Source organism: Trichomycterus rosablanca, chromosome 3, assembly GCF_030014385.1.
Source record: "Trichomycterus rosablanca isolate fTriRos1 chromosome 3, fTriRos1.hap1, whole genome shotgun sequence".
Lineage (NCBI taxonomy): Eukaryota > Metazoa > Chordata > Actinopteri > Siluriformes > Trichomycteridae > Trichomycterus > Trichomycterus rosablanca.
Window position 1 is genome coordinate 41,133,933 of NC_085990.1, and position 19,175 is coordinate 41,153,107.

General features: G+C 41.4%; 1 protein-coding gene across 1 annotated transcript in view; it reads right to left on the bottom strand.

Annotated features, from left to right (window-relative positions):
- Window positions 1–19,175, bottom strand: part of eif3ea (eukaryotic translation initiation factor 3, subunit E, a) — a 72,262-nt gene that overhangs the window by 10,094 nt on the left and 42,993 nt on the right. The window contains exon 10 of the mRNA XM_062991325.1: window positions 14,648–14,757. Within this exon, the coding sequence (XP_062847395.1) occupies window positions 14,648–14,757 (110 nt within the window). The remainder of the gene's footprint in view (window positions 1–14,647; window positions 14,758–19,175) is intronic.

Sequence of the window (19,175 nt, forward strand, 5' to 3'; positions counted from 1 at the left end):
GTTTTTACAGTGGATTAGAGTGTTTTAATTAAATTCCAGTGAAATTTGGAAGCAAAAGGCGTGTAGGTGTGTGGTGGGGGAAGGGGGGCACTCCAGAAAACGTTTGGGAACCACTGTGTTAGGCCACTATATTTGTTTGCTTGTTTGGGTGTTTAAAAAAGGGCAGTTGTAGCCTAGTGGTTAACGTGCTATACTAGTAATCGAAAGATCGCTGGTACAAGGCCCACCACTGCCAGGTTGCCACTGTTGGGCCCTAGAGCAGGGCCCTTAACCCTCAATTGCTTAGACAATATACTGTCACAGTACTGTAAGTTGCTTTGGATAAAAGCGTCTGCTAAATGCCAAAAATGTAAAATGTAAATATAATGCCATGCACTGTTACACTAAAACTATATTTACATAGATAGATAGAGAGAGAGAGAGAGAGAGAGAGAGATAACTATCAATCCCATAGGGTCAGTTATTACAGCAGCCCAAGATACATTAAAGCAAAAAGTATTAACGTACACAAAGATTAAGTACAAAAGTATTAAAGTACACTAAAAATAGGCAAAAACTCTTTGAATTTATACTTTTTTTTGAAAAGCCCAGGAAAAGACTACCAAACCCAGCCCCACCAACATGCACAGGAAACTAATTAGAACGCAGGGTCATTAAATGTGCCGCATTTGTAGTAGAAGTGAGGCCGAACTATACCCTGGTCCTTCTCAGAAACAAAATGGTTAGCATCAAAGGTTTTCCTGAAAATACCTCAAATTCATTTCCGAGACTGTTGATTGTGGCAGAAGGAAACAGATCCTTCTCAAGCCATTTGATCAGTGAAGTCACAGTGGAAGATCAGATCAAAACAAACACCGCTGCGTGTCTGAAGGCGACCGGCTGAGAGCGCGAGCACATGTTTCGCCAGGTCAGGTTCTGCCTCTGCATGCAGAGAGGGTCTGCACGCACTGATTTAATTTCAATCCGGGGAAATGCACCCAAAACAGTTATTAGACCTGATAGCGCTTAACCTAATTATAAACATATTTCAGTGTGAATCACAAAAACATATGGGATACAAAGTTGTTCAAAAAAAGGGGGGGTGGGGGGTTGGTGCGAGCAGAAAAACGGAAGCAAAGGACCCTCAGTACTTAATGCACAAGCTAACTGCTAAAGCCCAGCTGCCTTCCCCTGAAATGGTCTCGGTTTACGTCGATCCTCGGGGGAGGGAGTGTCTGGTAGGGATCGTTTACATTTTGACCCTTGCCACGCACTGGTTCCTGAGCACTGATTTATCCAATTCCAACTGAGAGATGGTGGGATCAATTCTACTCCAGGAGTCTCATACTTAGCAAAGAGGTCACACACGAAGGAACGAACAGACCTGAAAGAAAACAGGAGGAAGGTAGACTCCACATAAGCCCCCCCACATATATATATATATATATATATATACACACACACACACACACACAGTGGACCCTTGAGTTTCGAACGGTTTACCATATGAACATTTTGGGTTACAAACGATCTTTTTCAACTTAATGTATGAACAAATTTCAGATTACGAACCGAAATTCGCGAAACACGTGATGCCACGAACACGTTCACTCCGACCGTGTCTCTCTCTCTCTCCTCTATATATATATATAGACGGTGTTTTTTTGCTGTTTTCTTTATATTTTGTAAAATTCAGTATTAAATTGTCCCCAAAGAAGGTGCAGAGGAAGCGTAGTACTGAGAAAATGAAAAAATCTATTACTATTCATTGTTGTATAATTACTCCAGCCAGTAGCTGTCACTGTGTATCAGACAGAGGGGACAGTGAGTGAGAGAGAAGAAGGAAATCGCTGAGTAAAGTATTCTTTCTTTCGTGCAATTACACCTACAAAATACAACACTATTAAAATAAAGAAGAAAATAATAGAGAAATATGAGAGTTATTGTTGTTTCTGCTAGACACATTTTATAAAAAAAAAAAAAAGAAATGTATTATGGTGTATGGTACAGCACACGTACTGTACCGAAATGTGATGTGTGTTTTATGTACAGTAATACTGTGTATTGCTGTTTATTACTATAATTTATTCTATAATTTAAGATTTAAGGGAAAATATAGTTGTATTTATAACAAAAAAGACCATTTAAGACATTAGAGAGGTTAGGTAAGGGGGTGGTTTGGGAGGTCTGGAACAGATTAATTTTATTTACATGATTTCTTATGAGAAAAATAGGTTTAACTAACGAACATTTTGACTTAAGAACAGTTTTTCGGAACCAATTAAATTCATAAGTCAAGGGTCTACTGTATATATATATATATATATATTCATTCTTCTGAGCTTAACAAACGCATTGTTAAACACTTCCATATAAAGGCATGAAGATATTCCAGGCTATTTGGAGGGACCCCCAAGTGCATGCGGCACTATTGATTCTTCTGACATTCGATTAAAACCAAAATTGCTGTGCGGTTGTTTTAATGACTCGGCTGTAATGTGGAAAGATTCTTTTTTGCTGGGATTTTAAATTATTAGCACTCTGGAAACAGCAGCAAATTCTGACAAGCTTTTCCAGATAATGCAACATAATTCATGTATATAACACATTAATTAAATACTTCTGCTTTATTTCTAATCCAGCTTGCCATACATGAACATAGATAAATAATTCAAGAGAAAAGAAATCTGCCCAGAAATCCTGATGCATGAATAAAACTTGAATTAAATTCTTGAACTTGCAACATTTAGCACAAGCAAGCTATTCTTAGTTATATTTTTCTATTTTACTTTCAGCCAGCGCAAAGCACATCTATAAATAAATATAGAAACAGAAATTATTGCTCTGGTTCAAACTAAGGTAATACAAATCTAATAGTAGACAAACAAATTAAAAATATATAAATGCTAAATTAAAACCCCACTTTCTACTTCTGGTAAAGCTTTCCAATTAACCTTTGTGGTCTATAACAAGGAAACAGATCCTCCAAGAACAACCTTTCCAAAAAGAGCCAAGACTCCTAATCAATTCCAGACTATTGGCAACTAGAGATTTGGACAGCATCTGATCAAATTCCAGACTTCAACCTTGGCTAAAAACCTTGGAGTTTAAAGAACTCTAAACTAGAGTTATCAGGATGGCTCGGGAAACAATTATTATTGTATTGATAATATTTGTGAATTCAAGATGTTCTCTTCCTCTAAACAGATTATACAGTGTATCACAAAAGTGAGTACACCCCTCACATTTCTGCAAATATTTCATTATATCTTTTCATGGGACAACACTATAGACATGAAACTTGGATATAACTTAGAGTAGTCAGTGTACAACTTGTATAGCAGTGTAGATTTACTGTCTTCTGAAAATAACTCAACACACAGCCATTAATGTCTAAATGGCTGGCAACATAAGTGAGTACACCCCACAGTGAACATGTCCAAATTGTGCCCAAAGTGTCAATATTTTGTGTGACCACCATTATTATCCAGCACTGCCTTAACCCTCCTGGGCATGGAATTCACCAGAGCTGCACAGGTTGCTACTGGAATCCTCTTCCACTCCTCCATGATGACATCACGGAGCTGGTGGATGTTAGACACCTTGAACTCCTCCACCTTCCACTTGAGGATGCGCCACAGGTGCTCAATTGGGTTTAGTCCATCACCTTTACCTTCAGCTTCCTCAGCAAGGCAGTTGTCATCTTGGAGGTTGTGTTTGGGGTCGTTATCCTGTTGGAAAACTGCCATGAGGCCCAGTTTTCGAAGGGAGGGGATCATGCTCTGTTTCAGAATGTCACAGTACATGTTGGAATTCATGTTTCCCTCAATGAACTGCAGCTCCCCAGTGCCAGCAACACTCATGCAGCCCAAGACCATGATGCTACCACCACCATGCTTGACTGTAGGCAAGATACAGTTGTCTTGGTACTTCTCACCAGGGCGCCGCCACACATGCTGGACACCATCTGAGCCAAACAAGTTTATCTTGGTCTCGTCAGACCACAGGGCATTCCAGTAATCCATGTTCTTGGACTGCTTGTCTTCAGCAAACTGTTTGCGGGCTTTCTTGTGCGTCAGCTTCCTTCTGGAATGACGACCATGTAGACCGAGTTGATGCAGTGTGCGGCGTATGGTCTGAGCACTGACAGGCTGACCTCCCATGTCTTCAACCTCTGCAGCAATGCTGGCAGCACTCATGTGTCTATTTTTTAAAGCCAACCTCGGGATATGACGCCGAACACGTGGACTCAACTCCTTTGGTCGACCCTGGCGAAGCCTGTTCCGAGTGGAACCTGTCCTGGAAAACCGCTGTATGACCTTGGCCACCATGCTGTAGCTCAGTTTCAGGGTGTTAGCAATCTTCTTATAGCCCAGGCCATCTTTGTGGAGAGCAACAATTCTATTTCTCACATCCTCAGAGAGTTCTTTGCCATGAGGTGCCATGTTGAATATCCAGTGGCCAGTATGAGAGAATTGTACCCAAAACACCAAATTTAACAGCCCTGCTCCCCATTTACACCTGGGACCTTGACACATGACACCAGGGAGGGACAATGACACATTTGGGCACAATTTGGACATGTTCACTGTGGGGTGTACTCACTTATGTTGCCAGCTATTTAGACATTAATGGCTGTGTGTTGAGTTATTTTCAGAAGACAGTAAATCTACACTGCTATACAAGCTGTACACTGACTACTCTAAGTTATATCCAAGTTTCATGTCTATAGTGTTGTCCCATGAAAAGATATAATAAAATATTTGCAGAAATGTGAGGGGTGTACTCACTTTTGTGATACACTGTACATGTACAATAACTTGTTGCAACAAGTTGCAAGTGATGTGAGCATACAGGATCATGCAAAATACAGAGTCACACACACACACACACACATATATACATACTGTCCATTTATCAGCTCCACTTACCATATAAAAGCACTTTGAAGCTCTACAATTACTGACTGTAGTCCATCTGTTTCTCTCTGCTTGCTTTGTTAGCCCCCTTTCATGTTGTTCTTCAATGGTCAGGACTCTCCCAGGACCACTACACAGTAGGTATTATTTGGGTGGTGGATCATTCTCAGCACTGCAGTGACACTGACATGGTGGTGGTGTGTTAGTGTGTGTTGTGCTGGTATGAGTGGATAAGACACAGCAATGCTGATGGAGTTTTTAAACACCTCACTGTCACTGCTGGACTGAGAATAGTCCACCAACCAAAAATATCCAGCCAACAGCACCCTGTGGGCAGCGTCCTGTGACCACTGATGAAGGTCTAGAAGATGACCAACTCAAACAGCAGCAATAGATGAGCGATCGTCTCTGACTTTACATCTACAAGGTGGACCAACTAGGTAGGAGTGTCTAATAGAGTGGACAGTGAGTGGACACAGTACTTAAAAACTCCAGCAGCACTGCTGTGTCTGATCCACTCATACCAGCACAACACACACTAACACACCACCACCATGTCATTGTCACTGCAGTGCTGAGAATCATTCACCACCTAAATAATACCTGCTCTGTGGGGGTCCTGACCATTGAAGAACAGCATGAAAGGGGGCTAACAAAGCATGCAAAGAAACAGATCACAGTAATTGCAGAACATCAAAGTGCTTCTATATGGTAAGTGGAGCTGATAAAATAGACAGTAAGAGTAGAAACAAGGAGGTGTTAATGTTAAAAATGATCAGTGTATACTGTTACACAACATTCACCAGTTCAAGTCTTTAACATAAAAACAATTTTGTATCTCCAATTCACCTCACTTGCACTAGCACCTGCTGAAGGAAACCCACACAGACATGGGGAGAACATGCAAACTCCACACAGATACAGTGGGGTCAAAAAGTATTTAGTCAGCCTCTGATTGTGCAAGTTCTCCTACTTAGAAAGATGAGAGAGGTCTGTAATTTTCATCATAGGTACACTTCAACTATGAGAGACAAAATGAGAAAAAAATTTTTAGATTTTTAAATAATTTATTTGTAAATTATGGTGGAAAATAAGTATTTGGTCAATAACAAAAGTTCAACTCAATACTTTGTAACATAACCTTTGTTGGCAATGACAGAGGTCAAACGTTTCCTGTAAGTCTTCACCAGGTTTGCACACACTGTAGCTGGTATTTTGGCCCATTCCTCCATGCAGATCTTCTCTAGAGCAGTGATGTTTTGGGGCTGTCGCTGGGGAACACGGACTCCACAAATTTTCTATGGGGTTGAGGTCTGGAGACTGGCTAGGCCACTCCAGGACCTTGAAATGCTTTTTACGGAGCCACTCCTTCGTTGCCCGAGCGGTGTGTTTGGGATCATTGTCATGCTGGAAGACCCAGCCATGTTCCATCTTCAATGCTCTCACTGATGGAAGGAGGTTTTGGCTTAAAATCTCACGATACAAGACCTTGTTCATTCTTCCCTTAACACGGATCAGTCGTCCTGTCCCCTTTGCAGAAAAACAGCCCCAAAGCATGATGTTTCCACCCCCATGCTTCACAGTAGGTATGGTGTTCTTGGGATGCAACTCAGCATTCTTCTTCCTCCAAACACGACGAGTTGAGTTTTTACCAAAAAGTTCCATTTTGGTTTCATCTGACCACATGATATTCTCCCAATCCTCTTCTGGATCATCCATATGCTCCCTGGCAAACTTCAGACGGGCCTGGACATGTACTGGCTTAAGCAGGGGGACACGCCTGGCACTGCAGGATTTGAGTCCCTCTCGGCGTAGTGTGTTACTGATGGTAGCCTTTGTTACTTTGGTCCCAGCTCTCTGCAGGTCATTCATCAGGTCCCTCAGTGTAGTTCTGGGATTTTTGCTCACCACTCCCATGATCATTCTGACCCCACGGGATGAGATCTTGACCCCAAGGGAGATTATCAATGGTCTTGTATATATTCCATTTTCTTACAATTGTTCCCACAGTTGATTTATTCACACCAACCTGCTTGCCTATTGTAGATTCACTCTTCCCAGCCTGGTGCCAGTCTACAATTTTCTTCCTGGTGCCCTTCGACAGCTCTTTGGTCTTGGCCATGGTTGAGTTTGGAGTCTGACTGTTTGAGGCTGTGGACAGGTGTCTTTTATACAGATAACGAGGTCAAACAAGTGCCATTAATACAGGTAACGAGTGGAGGACAGAAGAGCTTCTTAAAGAAGAAGTTACATGTCTGTGAGAGCCAGAAATCTTGCTTGTTTGTGGGTGACCAAATACTTATTTTCCACCATAATTTACAAATAAATTCTTTAAAAATCCTACAATGTGACTTCCTGGATTTTTTTTTCCCATTTTGTCTCTCATAGTTGAAGTGTACCTATGATGAAAATTACAGACCTCTCTCATCTTTCTAAGTAGGAGAACCTGCACAATCAGAGGCTGACTAGATACTTTTTGACCCCACTGTATAACCTGGGACGCCCCACCTGGGATTTGAACCCAGGACCTTCTTGCTGTGAGGTGACAGTGCTTGTTTTATGGACTAAAGCATTGGGACACACATTGTAATCACTGAATTCAGGTGTTTCATTCAGTCCCATTGCCACAGGTGTGTAATATAAAATCAAGCAGCTAGCACTGCAGTCTGCCTTTACAAACATTCTAAAGAGCTCACTGGATTCCAGTGTGGTACTGTAATAGGATGTTACAGTTGCAACAATTTCCCTCCTAGACATTCCATCTGCTGCGAGTGGTATTATTAAAAAAGTGGAAGCGTTTAGGAACCGCAGAAACTCGGCCACGACGTGGCAACCCACATAAAGTTACAGAGTGGGGTCACCGAGTGCTGACGAGCATAGTGCATAACAGTCGGCAACGCTCTGCTGACTCAAGAACTGCAGAGTTCCAAACCTCCTTTGGCATTAACATCGATGGCATGAACTGTGCGCCGATAGCTTCATGGCCAAGCAGATGCATGCAAGCCTTAAATCACCAAGCATCAGATGGAGTGGTGAAAAGCACCCTGCCACTGGACCCTGGAGCACTGGAACATGCTTCTCAATACGGCAGTCTGACAAATGAGTCTGGGTTTGGCGAATGCCAGGACTACACGTTACCTGCCTGACTTAATTGTGCCATCTGTAAAGTGTGGTGGAGGAAGGATAATGCTATGGAGTTGTTTTTCAGGGGCTGGCCCAGGGCCAAGAAATCTTAAAGAAATTCTGCATACCAAGACATAATGGACAACTGAATGCGTGAAACAGTGTGAAAACAGTTTGGGGAGGGCCTGTGCATGAAGCAACGTCCATAAAGGCATGGTTTGTTGAGTTTGGTGTGGAAGAACTTGACAGGCCCACACAGGTCCTGACAGGGCCCTTGACAGGTCCTGACCTTAACCCCATTAAACACCACTGGGATGATGTAAAACAGAGATAGCAAGTCAGGACCTTTTGTCTCGTTTCTAAACTCTGTAATTATGTTAAGGTTAATTTGCTTTGTTTGGCAAATCCTATTATTTATTTATTAGAATTATAACGTCATGTTTTACACACCTTGGTTAAATTCGTGACAGGACAGGTAATTAGTGGTTACACAAGGTTAATTTAAATAAATTATTAATATAAATAAAAAATGTGTTTTAAGAAATTCTAGGAGTTCCACTAATTGTGCCATTTCTTTATGTAGGGTTTTCGTCTCAGAATGAATTTACTTCAAGTATTTAAGTATTATTTTCATTCCTCAATGTGATAAGATTAAGCTAATTCACAAAAATGTGAACAATTTTATTTATTTATTTATTTGTATTTTAATGCCATGTTTAACATGCGTGTGTCATTTTAAGGCAAGACAAGTATTATGTTTCTGTCTGCTTATTTTATCTTGTCTTTATAATTTGGGCCGTTTTATATTTTTATGGCTGCAAGGTAGGTTAGGACTGTTCTTGTGTTGTCTTCTTTCTTAAAAAAATACAGAAGTGCAAATTGTAGAGGGGACCGACACACACTTATTTTTAAGAAAACTGACAGATATAGAGTGAGAAGAGTGCAGGCGTAACGAGACTCGACACAAGACCTGGATGGCAATTTCTATAAAAAATTTTTTTTTAAATGTCCTAGTACATCATTCTTTATGTTTCTTTGATGTGTATTTTTTTTAATCAATTTTTTCCCCACTTCCCCCCACTTTTATCCCCATTCCAGTCGTGTCCAATTACCCTGATTGTGTCCTCTATACTGATTTGATCCTTTGCCGCTGACTGACGACGCCACTCAACTGACTTGCACCCCCTCTGGCACGCAATCAGTACAGCCTGCATTTTTCCCCTGCACGAGCCGAGTTCATACACCGAGAGACACGGCGCACGGAGGGTCACACCCCCCTCAATGTTATTCCTCAGCCCTGTGCAGGCGCCGTCAGTCAACCAGCAGGGGCCGAAGTTGTACCAGTCATGAGGACCTATGCTCCGACTTCTACCCCTAAGCCCCTGAACAACAGCCAAACGTTGTTCATACTGCCGCCCAACCCAGTCGGAAAGGTAGAGCTGAGTTTCGATACGATGCATCTAGAAACCCAACTCTGGTGAGCTAGCGTACTTTACCGCAGCGCTACCTGAGCGGCGGTTCTTTGATGTGTATTGACTCTGTACCATTTGCCGAGAAGCAGCCCCATATCATGATGTTCCCACCTGTATACTTAGCACTGATATGGTGTTTTTAAAATCATGTTCCCCAAAGTATGACAAGCTAAATTGTTTCAAAAGCAGGTGCAGGCGCCCAGGTGCTGCAGCGGAATATTCCACTAGCACACCAGCACCGAGATGCTGAACTCCTCGGTTCAAAACTCGGTGTTGCCACCGGTCGGCTGGGCGCCATCTGGCGGGCATAATTGGCAGTGCCTTCAGCAGATACTAATTGGCCACCGTATCTGCAGGGTGGGGGCCGGACTATGTGTGAGTGGGTGGGCATTCATACGCTGTGTAATAACCCTGATTGGCAGGAGACGCCTGTGCAGAATGCCAGAGCGAGAAGAGGAGTGCTGTGCACGTGTCGGAAGAGGTGTGTACAGCGACGTGCTCTCCTTGGATGCAATCGGGTATCCCTCAGCAGCGGAAGACAAATTGAGTGAGCGAAATCAGGAGGAAAATGGGGAGAAAACGCATAAATTTAAAAAAAAAGCAGGAGCAAATTTTAGATAGCAAGTCAGGCGCTCTCGTCCAAAACCTGTTCCTAAACTCTGTGATTTTGTTAATGTTCTCCACATTGCAGAAGTTTATGAGGCCCTAATTTCACCTGTTATGTAAAAGCTGTTAGACAAAGCCACTATCAACTCGTAACGTGCACACACACACAGAAAGAAAAACTGAATGACACCCATATGCTCAAAAACTACTTATGAAATGCTCGTTAAACAACCAGCACTGTACTGCTGCTTCTCTGTGCTGTATTCTGTCACTAGCGCAACTAATAAAAAACAGGCAAAAGGAAAAGCAGTGACAACCACCCAAACCTCCCCCTCGTTCTAACAGACTCTTTTCCACCAATGGAAAAACCTGGGCATCCAAACCATTGCGTGTCTCATCTGGAAACCTACACTGCTGTGTATATACCATAAAAAGTGCAATAAAGCAGAGTAAATAGAGTAAAGTGGCAATAAAACACCTGCCACACAGGCCAGTGTAGGATAGCTTTGTGAGCTGTCCACAAAACAAGACTCAGAGAGGAGCATGACTAAAAGCCATCACAGTTCAGCCTTTCAATCAGTGCCTGGCTTTATGTTGTAAAATTAGCGTAGCCCCCCTGTTGTGTTCCGGGAACATTCTGTCATGAAAAGAGCGCGACCAATACAGAGCTGGCAAGTTGTCTTGAATTCCCCAAGATTACGAAAGTCCATCTACTATATAGTTTGCAGTTCTAAAATCCTCCATTTATTTCAAGTCAAGGGTTTGACTACCATCATTATCAGTTATGATAGCTTCATGATTGAGGTTTTGTACTGGTAAATTGTCCAGATGTACTACTAAATAGCATTTAAATGCCCTGGTATATCAATCTCAATGTTTCTTTGAAGTGTATTGACTGATTGAAGGGCTAAAACCCCAAATTAACACTGAACGTCCCTGCCAACTGTACTGTGGGCACGTTTGGGGTGTTTGCTTGTTCTATTTGTTTGTTCGTTTTGTTTATTAGAATTTTAAATGTCATGTTTTACACTCTTTGGTTACATTCATGACAGGAACGGTAGTTACTCATTACACAAGATTCATCAGTTCACACAAGGTTATATCGAACACAGTCACAGGCAATTTTGTATCTCCAATTCACCTCACTTGCATGTCTTCGGACTGTGGGAGGAAACCGGAGCACGCGAAGGAAACCCACGCAGACACGGGGAGAACATGCAAACTTCACACAGAAAGGACCCGGACCTTCTTGCTGTGAGGCGACAGTGTTACCCACTGAGCCACCGTGCCACCCTCCTTTTCTATTTACATGTTTAATAATATCAAGTCTGTGACATTACACGTCATCCAAAAAAACATGACTGGCAACCTTTTTTTGGACTGGCTTACAACACTGACCTGCACTGTGATGAGACTTTGCCCCATGCTCTTCATAACAATGAATTTCGGATTACAGCAACTTACTTCTTATTGGTGTCCCAAACAAAACCATTCGCCCTCTACAGCATTAACAACACTCAGCTGCTAGAATACTCTGTTCCACTAAAAAAAATCAGCTTACATCACCAAAATTCCGCATCAGTTACACTGGTTACCTGATTCGCTTATGGTCTTATTGCCTTGCTGGAGTACCGATATAATCATCTGATATAGAACGTTTACCTGTCCCAAAATTTAGACCATCTTTTTAGAGCATTCACAGCCGTTATTCTTTAGTAAATAAACATTTTGAACCGTGCCCATGGGAATTAATGCCTATTCACTCAAAAGAACACTCTCCTCTTTAGCTCACCCCACACGTTTTTTATGGGGTTTAGATCAGGAAGCTGAGACATCCAGTGAAACATTTTTGTGTTGATCAGGACATATGTTTTGAATCAACTTCCTGCTGGAAGATCCAATGACGACTTGTGTTTGTGCTTAATTGGCAGGAAAGTCTTCTTCCTGTCACGCCTTCCAAAAGATCTTTTGACAAGAAGGTGGCATCTGATGGTAGTTTTGGAGACTTAGTGAAACCAAGATGCAGGTTTGTCACAGTTCAGGGTAACAAACTTTTTATTATTTGATTTTTATTATTTCTTTTAGTGTAGATACGGGCAGTTTTAGTGGGGTAGCTATTATTAATAGCCATTCCTTGGCTTTTCCTCTCATTTGCATTGTTCTCGTCTTTCTAATGTTAAAAAATGACTAAGAGAATTTCACCTGTGTGTCACCTTATCCTACTAACACAGGAAGTCATTTTTAAGGCTTAAAAGATTCCAGACACTGATCAACTTTAAAAGGGCAGTTGTAGCCTATGTTTAAGGTACTGAACTAGTAATCAGAAGGTTGCTGGTTGAAGCTACACCACTGCCAGGTTGCCACTGTTGGGTCCTTAAGCAAGGCCCATAGGCCTCAATTGCTCAGACTGTATACTGTGACAGTACTGTAAGTCGTTTTGGATAAAAGCATCTGCTAAATGGCAAAAATGTAAATGTAAAACAGTTAAATATAAGTAAAAAATTTGTTTTAAGAAATTCTAGGAGTTCCACTAATTGTGCCATTTCTTTATGTAGGGTTTTCGTCTCAGAATGAATTTACTTCAAGTATTTAAGTATTATTTTCATTCCTCAATGTGATAAGATTAAGCTAATTCACAAAAATGTGAACAATTTTATTTATTTATTTATTTGTATTTTAATGCCATGTTTAACGTGTGTCATTTTAAGGCAAGACAAGTATTATGTTTCTGTCTGCTTATTTTATCTTGTCTATAATTTGGGCTGTTTTATATTTTTATGGCTGCAAGGTAGGTTAGGACTGTTCTTGTGTTGTCTTCTTTCTTAAAAAAAATACAGAAGTGCAAATTGCAGAGGGGACCGACACACACACACACTTATTTTTAAGAAAACTGACAGATATAGAGTGAGAAGAGTGCAGGCGTAACGAGACTCGACACAAGACAAAGGAGGAGGAGGGAAAAATTAAAGGACTATCTACAAAATAAAGACAGCAGTGGGTGCAGCACATGGTCCTCTGAGAAGAAAACGTAAGCCCTTTGAAACGGCTTTAAAACAGATTAATAGATGTGTCTGTGATGTCTGGTTCAGTGTGTGTGTGTGTGTGTGTGTGTATACACACGCGTGTGAGCGTGAGGCTACACTTGTGAGGTTTAGGTGCTGGCAGCCGGTCTTTGGTCATACTTCCTCTAGCACACTAGGTAATAAAAAGAGGTTGTGAGTGGTGTGGGAGAACAGAGAGAAGGAAGCAGGAAGCAGTCCCACATTGTGGACACATTTATTTTGCTACCTTCTTTACTACTGACTCAAGTAAAATACATACATAAAAAAAAAATCTTATTATTTAAGCTGTGACCATACCAGATTCGTATGCAAAATGTGTTGCCGACAAGCTTCAACAGCCATCGTGGGGCAGTGGTGGGGCTTGAACCAGTGACCTTCAAATTACTAGTCCAGTGCATTAATCACTAAAGTCCAACTGCTGTATAAGGAATGTGTCCAGAGGTTAAAGTACCATCACCTTAAAATAAGAAATGCTTTTGGTGAATCGACAATCTGACACGGAGGAAATGAGAAAATCCAACCTTTAATTAAAGTAAATTTATTCTAGAAAAAAAATCCCTCATCAAGAAATAATTATTTTTAACAAAACCACATGTGCCACGCCTTCATTTATCACTTCCTTTCCACTACATCAGCACTTAGACCGCTCCTATAATACACTGATCAGCCATAACATTAAAACCACCTCCATGTTTCTACACACTGTACATTTTATCAGCTCCACTTACCATATAGAAGCACTTTGTAGTTCTACAATTACTGACTGTAGTCCATCTGTTTCTCTGCATGCTTTGTTAGCCCACTTTCATGCTGTTCTTCAATGGTCAGGACCCCCACAGAGTAGGTATTATTTAGGTGGTGGATGATTCTCAGCACTGCAGTGACAATGACATGGTGGTGGTGTGTTGGTGTGTGTTGTGCTGGTATGAGTGGATAAAACACAGCAGTGCTGCTGGAGTTTTTAAACACCTCACTGTCACTGCTGGACTGAGAATAGTCCACCAACCAAAAATATCCAGCCAACAGCGCCCTGTGGGCAGCGTCCTGTGACCACTGATGAAGGTCTAGAAGATGACCGACTCAAACAGCGGCAATAGATGAGCGATCGTCTCTGACTTTACATCTACAAGGTGGACCAACTAGGTAGGAGTGTCTAATAGAGAGGACAGGGAGTGGACACGGTATTTAAAATTCCAGCAGCACTGCTGTGTCTGATCCAGCACAACACACACTAACACATCATGGAAGTGTCACTGCTTGATTTCATCTCCAGTGCAAACAAACTCCAACAGCCTTCGAAAAGCCAAACTTACTCTCAAAATATAACACTAAACCAAGGACTATCTTACACTTACTTACACTGTCAACCCTGTATCCCGACTCTGACCACACCTGTTTCTCGAATCCAATGCAAACAACAAGTGTCTGGTGTGACTGGGTTTTAAGAGCATACGGGACTCTATAAGGGTGTGTGTCTTTAGCTTACTTTATGCTGATGCACTGGTGAATTCTGCAGAAGGTCTCGAAGATGAACAGCCGAGCATTTTCGATGAAATCCTCCAGACAGGCCACCAGGAAGAAATCATTGACCAACACCTACAAGAGACAGAAATTGGATTATATTATAGGTTATAGAAGTATAGATTATAGAACGCCAAGTCTTATGCAGGACAGAGGAAGCATTGCAGACAAAGCAAAGCAAAGTTTATAACTCAAAACAATTCCCTTTACCCTGGAAAACTAACATTTCAGCAGCAGGTTTAACAGTGGGGTAAATTAAAATTGCTGAAATGATTACCAGATTATTTATTTATTAGGATTTTAACGTCATGTTTTACAAACTTTTACATTCATGACAGGACAGGTAATTACTGGTTACACAAAATTCATTAGTTCAAGTTCAATATCAAACACAGTCATGGACAATTTTGTATCTCCAGTGAACCTGACTGCATGTCTTTGAACTGTGGGGGGAAGCTGGAACACATAGAGGAAACCCACACAGAAATGAGAAGAACATGCAAACTCCACACAGTTGCTGTGAGGCGACAGTGCTACCCACTGAGCAACCATGCCGCCCTGATCACCAGATTAAGATTAGATTACTATGTGTCTGTCTGAAAACCTAGAAAACTCTCTACATAGACAGCATTTTGCGTCATTGTACACGCTCTCCCAAGAAGAAGGCTGTCTAAATTCTTAGATATCTTAAAATGCTGCCTACTGAGGTGCCTTGATTTTGAGCAATATTCTGACAGAATAACGATGAAAGGCTGTGAAGGCAATCCTAGCATTCAGTGCAGAACTTTTCTAACAAAAAATTACAAATACGGCAGACGAATGAGAAGCAAAGTTCTTTTCAAATGTAAATAAATTCTCATTGTTTTTTAATCTGTATAATGCTGTACAAGTGTGATTTAATTGCAAATTCGAGCTTGTCAGTGACGATTTAACCGTTTTCGGTACACCAAGGGAGATGTTAGCTGGAACAGCAGCGGGTTGTGTTGCGTCAGCCCATTGGTTTGAATGGCCTGAGGCTAACTGTGTTAGCTTAGTAAGCGAAAACTGTGGTGACGCAATTGTCGCAATCGCTATCTAAGTAGTGCGACTTAATAATCTGCCTTATGAGTTCGATGTCTCCCTACTTAGGCAGCAGCCAAGGTAAGCAGTAGGCAGCAAGGCAGTTCACTGAGTTTTCAGACAGACCCAATATTTAAGGCCCTACCTAAATCACGGGCGTGAAAATTGCGCCACGGGCCGTGAAATGAGCCGTTTCCTGTGTAATATGCAATTTGCGGCGAGATTCGAAATTTAAGGTTTATGTTTAGTTGTTTAACATGATGCGGTCCTAGCAATCATACAGCAATTAAGTTAGTGTAATTAAGTCTTAATTAAGTCTGTGCTGTAGTGTGCTGACAATGTTTGATGTACGTGTTTACATATTGAGTGCATTTTGTCTCTTTAGGGATTTCATAATTAGTGGAAGTATGCTTCTCTACACACGTGATTATCTCTGTGCTGCGCCTCAAAGGAACAAGCCAGTACAGTATTATGCTCCCATTAATTTGGTTACACTAGCACTGTCGCTAAATGTTCTAGGTTCACATTCAACCAATAAGGTAGGCTGTACTGTGTATTGTAGCTTCCATTTATTCTATCATTCAATTTATGTGTGTTATTTAATGACTGCTGTGAAATGTGACACTTTTCTTTAAAAACGGGGTCCGTGAAATTAAGCACATTTTCCCATAAATTTGGTAGGGCCTAACAATATATACAGTATATAGTATAAAAATAAGTGTGTTATGATACATAAATTGGAGGGAGGAAGGGGGGTGGGTATTTCTTACACGTCTACACAAAACCTCCACAGTCAGAAATATTTTTCTTTGGCAGTTATAAAAGAGGAAAGTCCTGTTTGCAAGAAGGGAGGAAAAAAAGAAAACAATTTAGGGCCATTCCTGCCACGCCAAATCAACCACATATCTTGGAATTCCAGAGTCTCCACATGAAACAGAACAGGAACAAAGCCAGCCACCCAATCGGCCGCAATAGCTTTGACTTATCGCCGCTCATCTCGTCCACTGCCGCGGGGTCCGGCGAGCTGCACGGTGGAACCAATTTACCCAGCCACCGCGTTCACACGGCTCTTCTACCATGTAATCACGGTCCCAAAGAGGCACAGCAGCTGGGCTCTTATCAACGTTCAGACCCCACCCTGCCATTGTGGGTATTTACCCATACTGTCTTCCTTTCTGATGGAACGCCGCATGTTCACCTTCCGACAGTTCGGTGCGGTGAATTCCACAGTCGTGAAGGCATGCGAAAGCTCCCGCTGTCACTACATGGTTCATGTGCAGTCCTCGCCCTCCATCTTCAATAGCTCTGTTTGCTTAGGCTCTGTCTGCTGCTATCTCGGCTGTTCTGACTGAAGAAATCCCAACTGCACGGCACTATCAGCCCGTGCACGTTTATCTAAATCTAAAAGAGCCCTAGTTCATTTTACTGCCATAATTACTTTCATCTTTGTGGCACAACATGTCCTTTTAAGATTACTATACACGGCAGCATTTGAAAGAAAAAAAGTGGTAGGGCCCTGTTTACTGTTAGAATAGCCTTTATTACTCGTGTGCAACAATTCTATAAGATAACGTTCCACTGAGGATTTGGTTAATGTTGACAATTGTAATAATGCAGCATTGACAAAAGTAATTGTTTGTTCGTTTATTTTATTGTTTAACGCCATGTTAACACATTGGTTACATTCATGGCGGGTTTTTTATTTATTTTTCCAAGTCATAGTCTTTCTTGTTTCATTTTTGTTTTATTTATCTTCGTATGCGAGTCCTCAGTTTTATATTCGTGAAAGATTGGTTGACTGAGGGGTTTAAAACCATGTCCACATGAAATTAATAATCATGGCTGAGAGGTAATTTATTAGATTTTTCATGTCTGTTTTAGATGTTTGTGAGTTGGCTGGATATTTTTGGTTGGTGGACTATTCTCAGTCCAGCAGTGACAGTGAGGTGTTTAAAAACTCCAGCAGCACTGCTGTGTCTTATCCACTCATACCAGCACAACACATACTAACACACCACCACCATGTCAGTGTCACTGCAGTGCTGAGAATGACCCACCACCCAAATAATACCTGCTCTGTAGAACTACACTAGTTAAAGTGCTTCTATATGGTAAGTGGAGCTGATAAAATGGACAGTGTGTGTAGAAACAAGGAGGTGGTTTTAATGTTATGGCTGATCAGTGTAAGTTATATGTGTTAATCGATGTGTGAATATTCCTTCGAGTTAAACATTTAATAACAGCACAGCTGAGGTGCAAAGGAGTTCAGCCAATTTGCACTTCGATATGAAAGATTCCACACATGAGGCAATTAACAGAGCCAACAAAACTAGCTTAATATAGCCTAACGACCTCAAGGGAAACACCACAGTGTTCCAGCAATGCCTCTAAAAAAATGACTTTCTTAGTACAAACCAGTCCAGTCTGCTCACAGTTTAGTGAAGAACTGGCTGTTCGTTTCCACTGTATTACTGAGCCTAAACCCAGTTTAGATCTCCTCCAACATTAAACACCTCATCAGTTAACTTATAAGAAAGCTGCTGACGGTTCAATACCGCTGTAATACAGGGCTTAAAGTAAAATCTGAAAACGGCACCAGCGTCTAGCATCTCATATGTCAAAAATATCGAGAACGATCTCGACGCCTAACATGCACAGATATTTTTTTTTTTTTTTAAACACAGGCACACTTAATGAAGAAATGAGAACCTCGTTAAATCAGTGACGTGATTTATAAACTGTGACGATGCAATTAGGCCAGATGTTTTTCATTCCAGACGTTTATCGTCAAAAGTAGGGATGAAAATGGGACTCAAATCACACACAGTTAAGCCTTTTATGTCTGGGCTGAGCCAAATGATCAAGCCATTAGGGAAATCTCGATTATGCTCTGCATTCTAATAGGATAAGTCTTCTGAGAGTAGCCATGTTTAGCACACCTGCCTGACCTTGGAGTAACGAGGCCCTTTGGCTAGCCGACGTTCCCAAGCAGCTTACAACACAGTGTGAACAGCCCCCGATTATTCATGCCCCGATTGGCTAACCCTTAGGGCAAATAAAATTTGACAATAATAATATTTTAACAATATTCACATGGAACTGGACAAATTTAATTATTTATTTAGATTTTAACATCATGTTTAACACTTTGATTACATCCATGACAGGACAGGTAGTTACAGGTCACATTAACTACATTAACTTTATGTTTAATTTTCAATTTTTACCACAGCTCTATCTTGGTCAGGGTTGCAGTGGGTCTGGCATTTTCCTGAACCATTTCAGACAATGCATTAACACAACCCAAACAGGACACCGATCCATCCCGGGGCCTCGGCCATTCCTTCTGTATGTAGACATCCTACCAGCCAATAGCACCAATGGGAATTCAAACCCTGGATACCAGAGCCAGATGTAGTTGTTTATTATTTTAT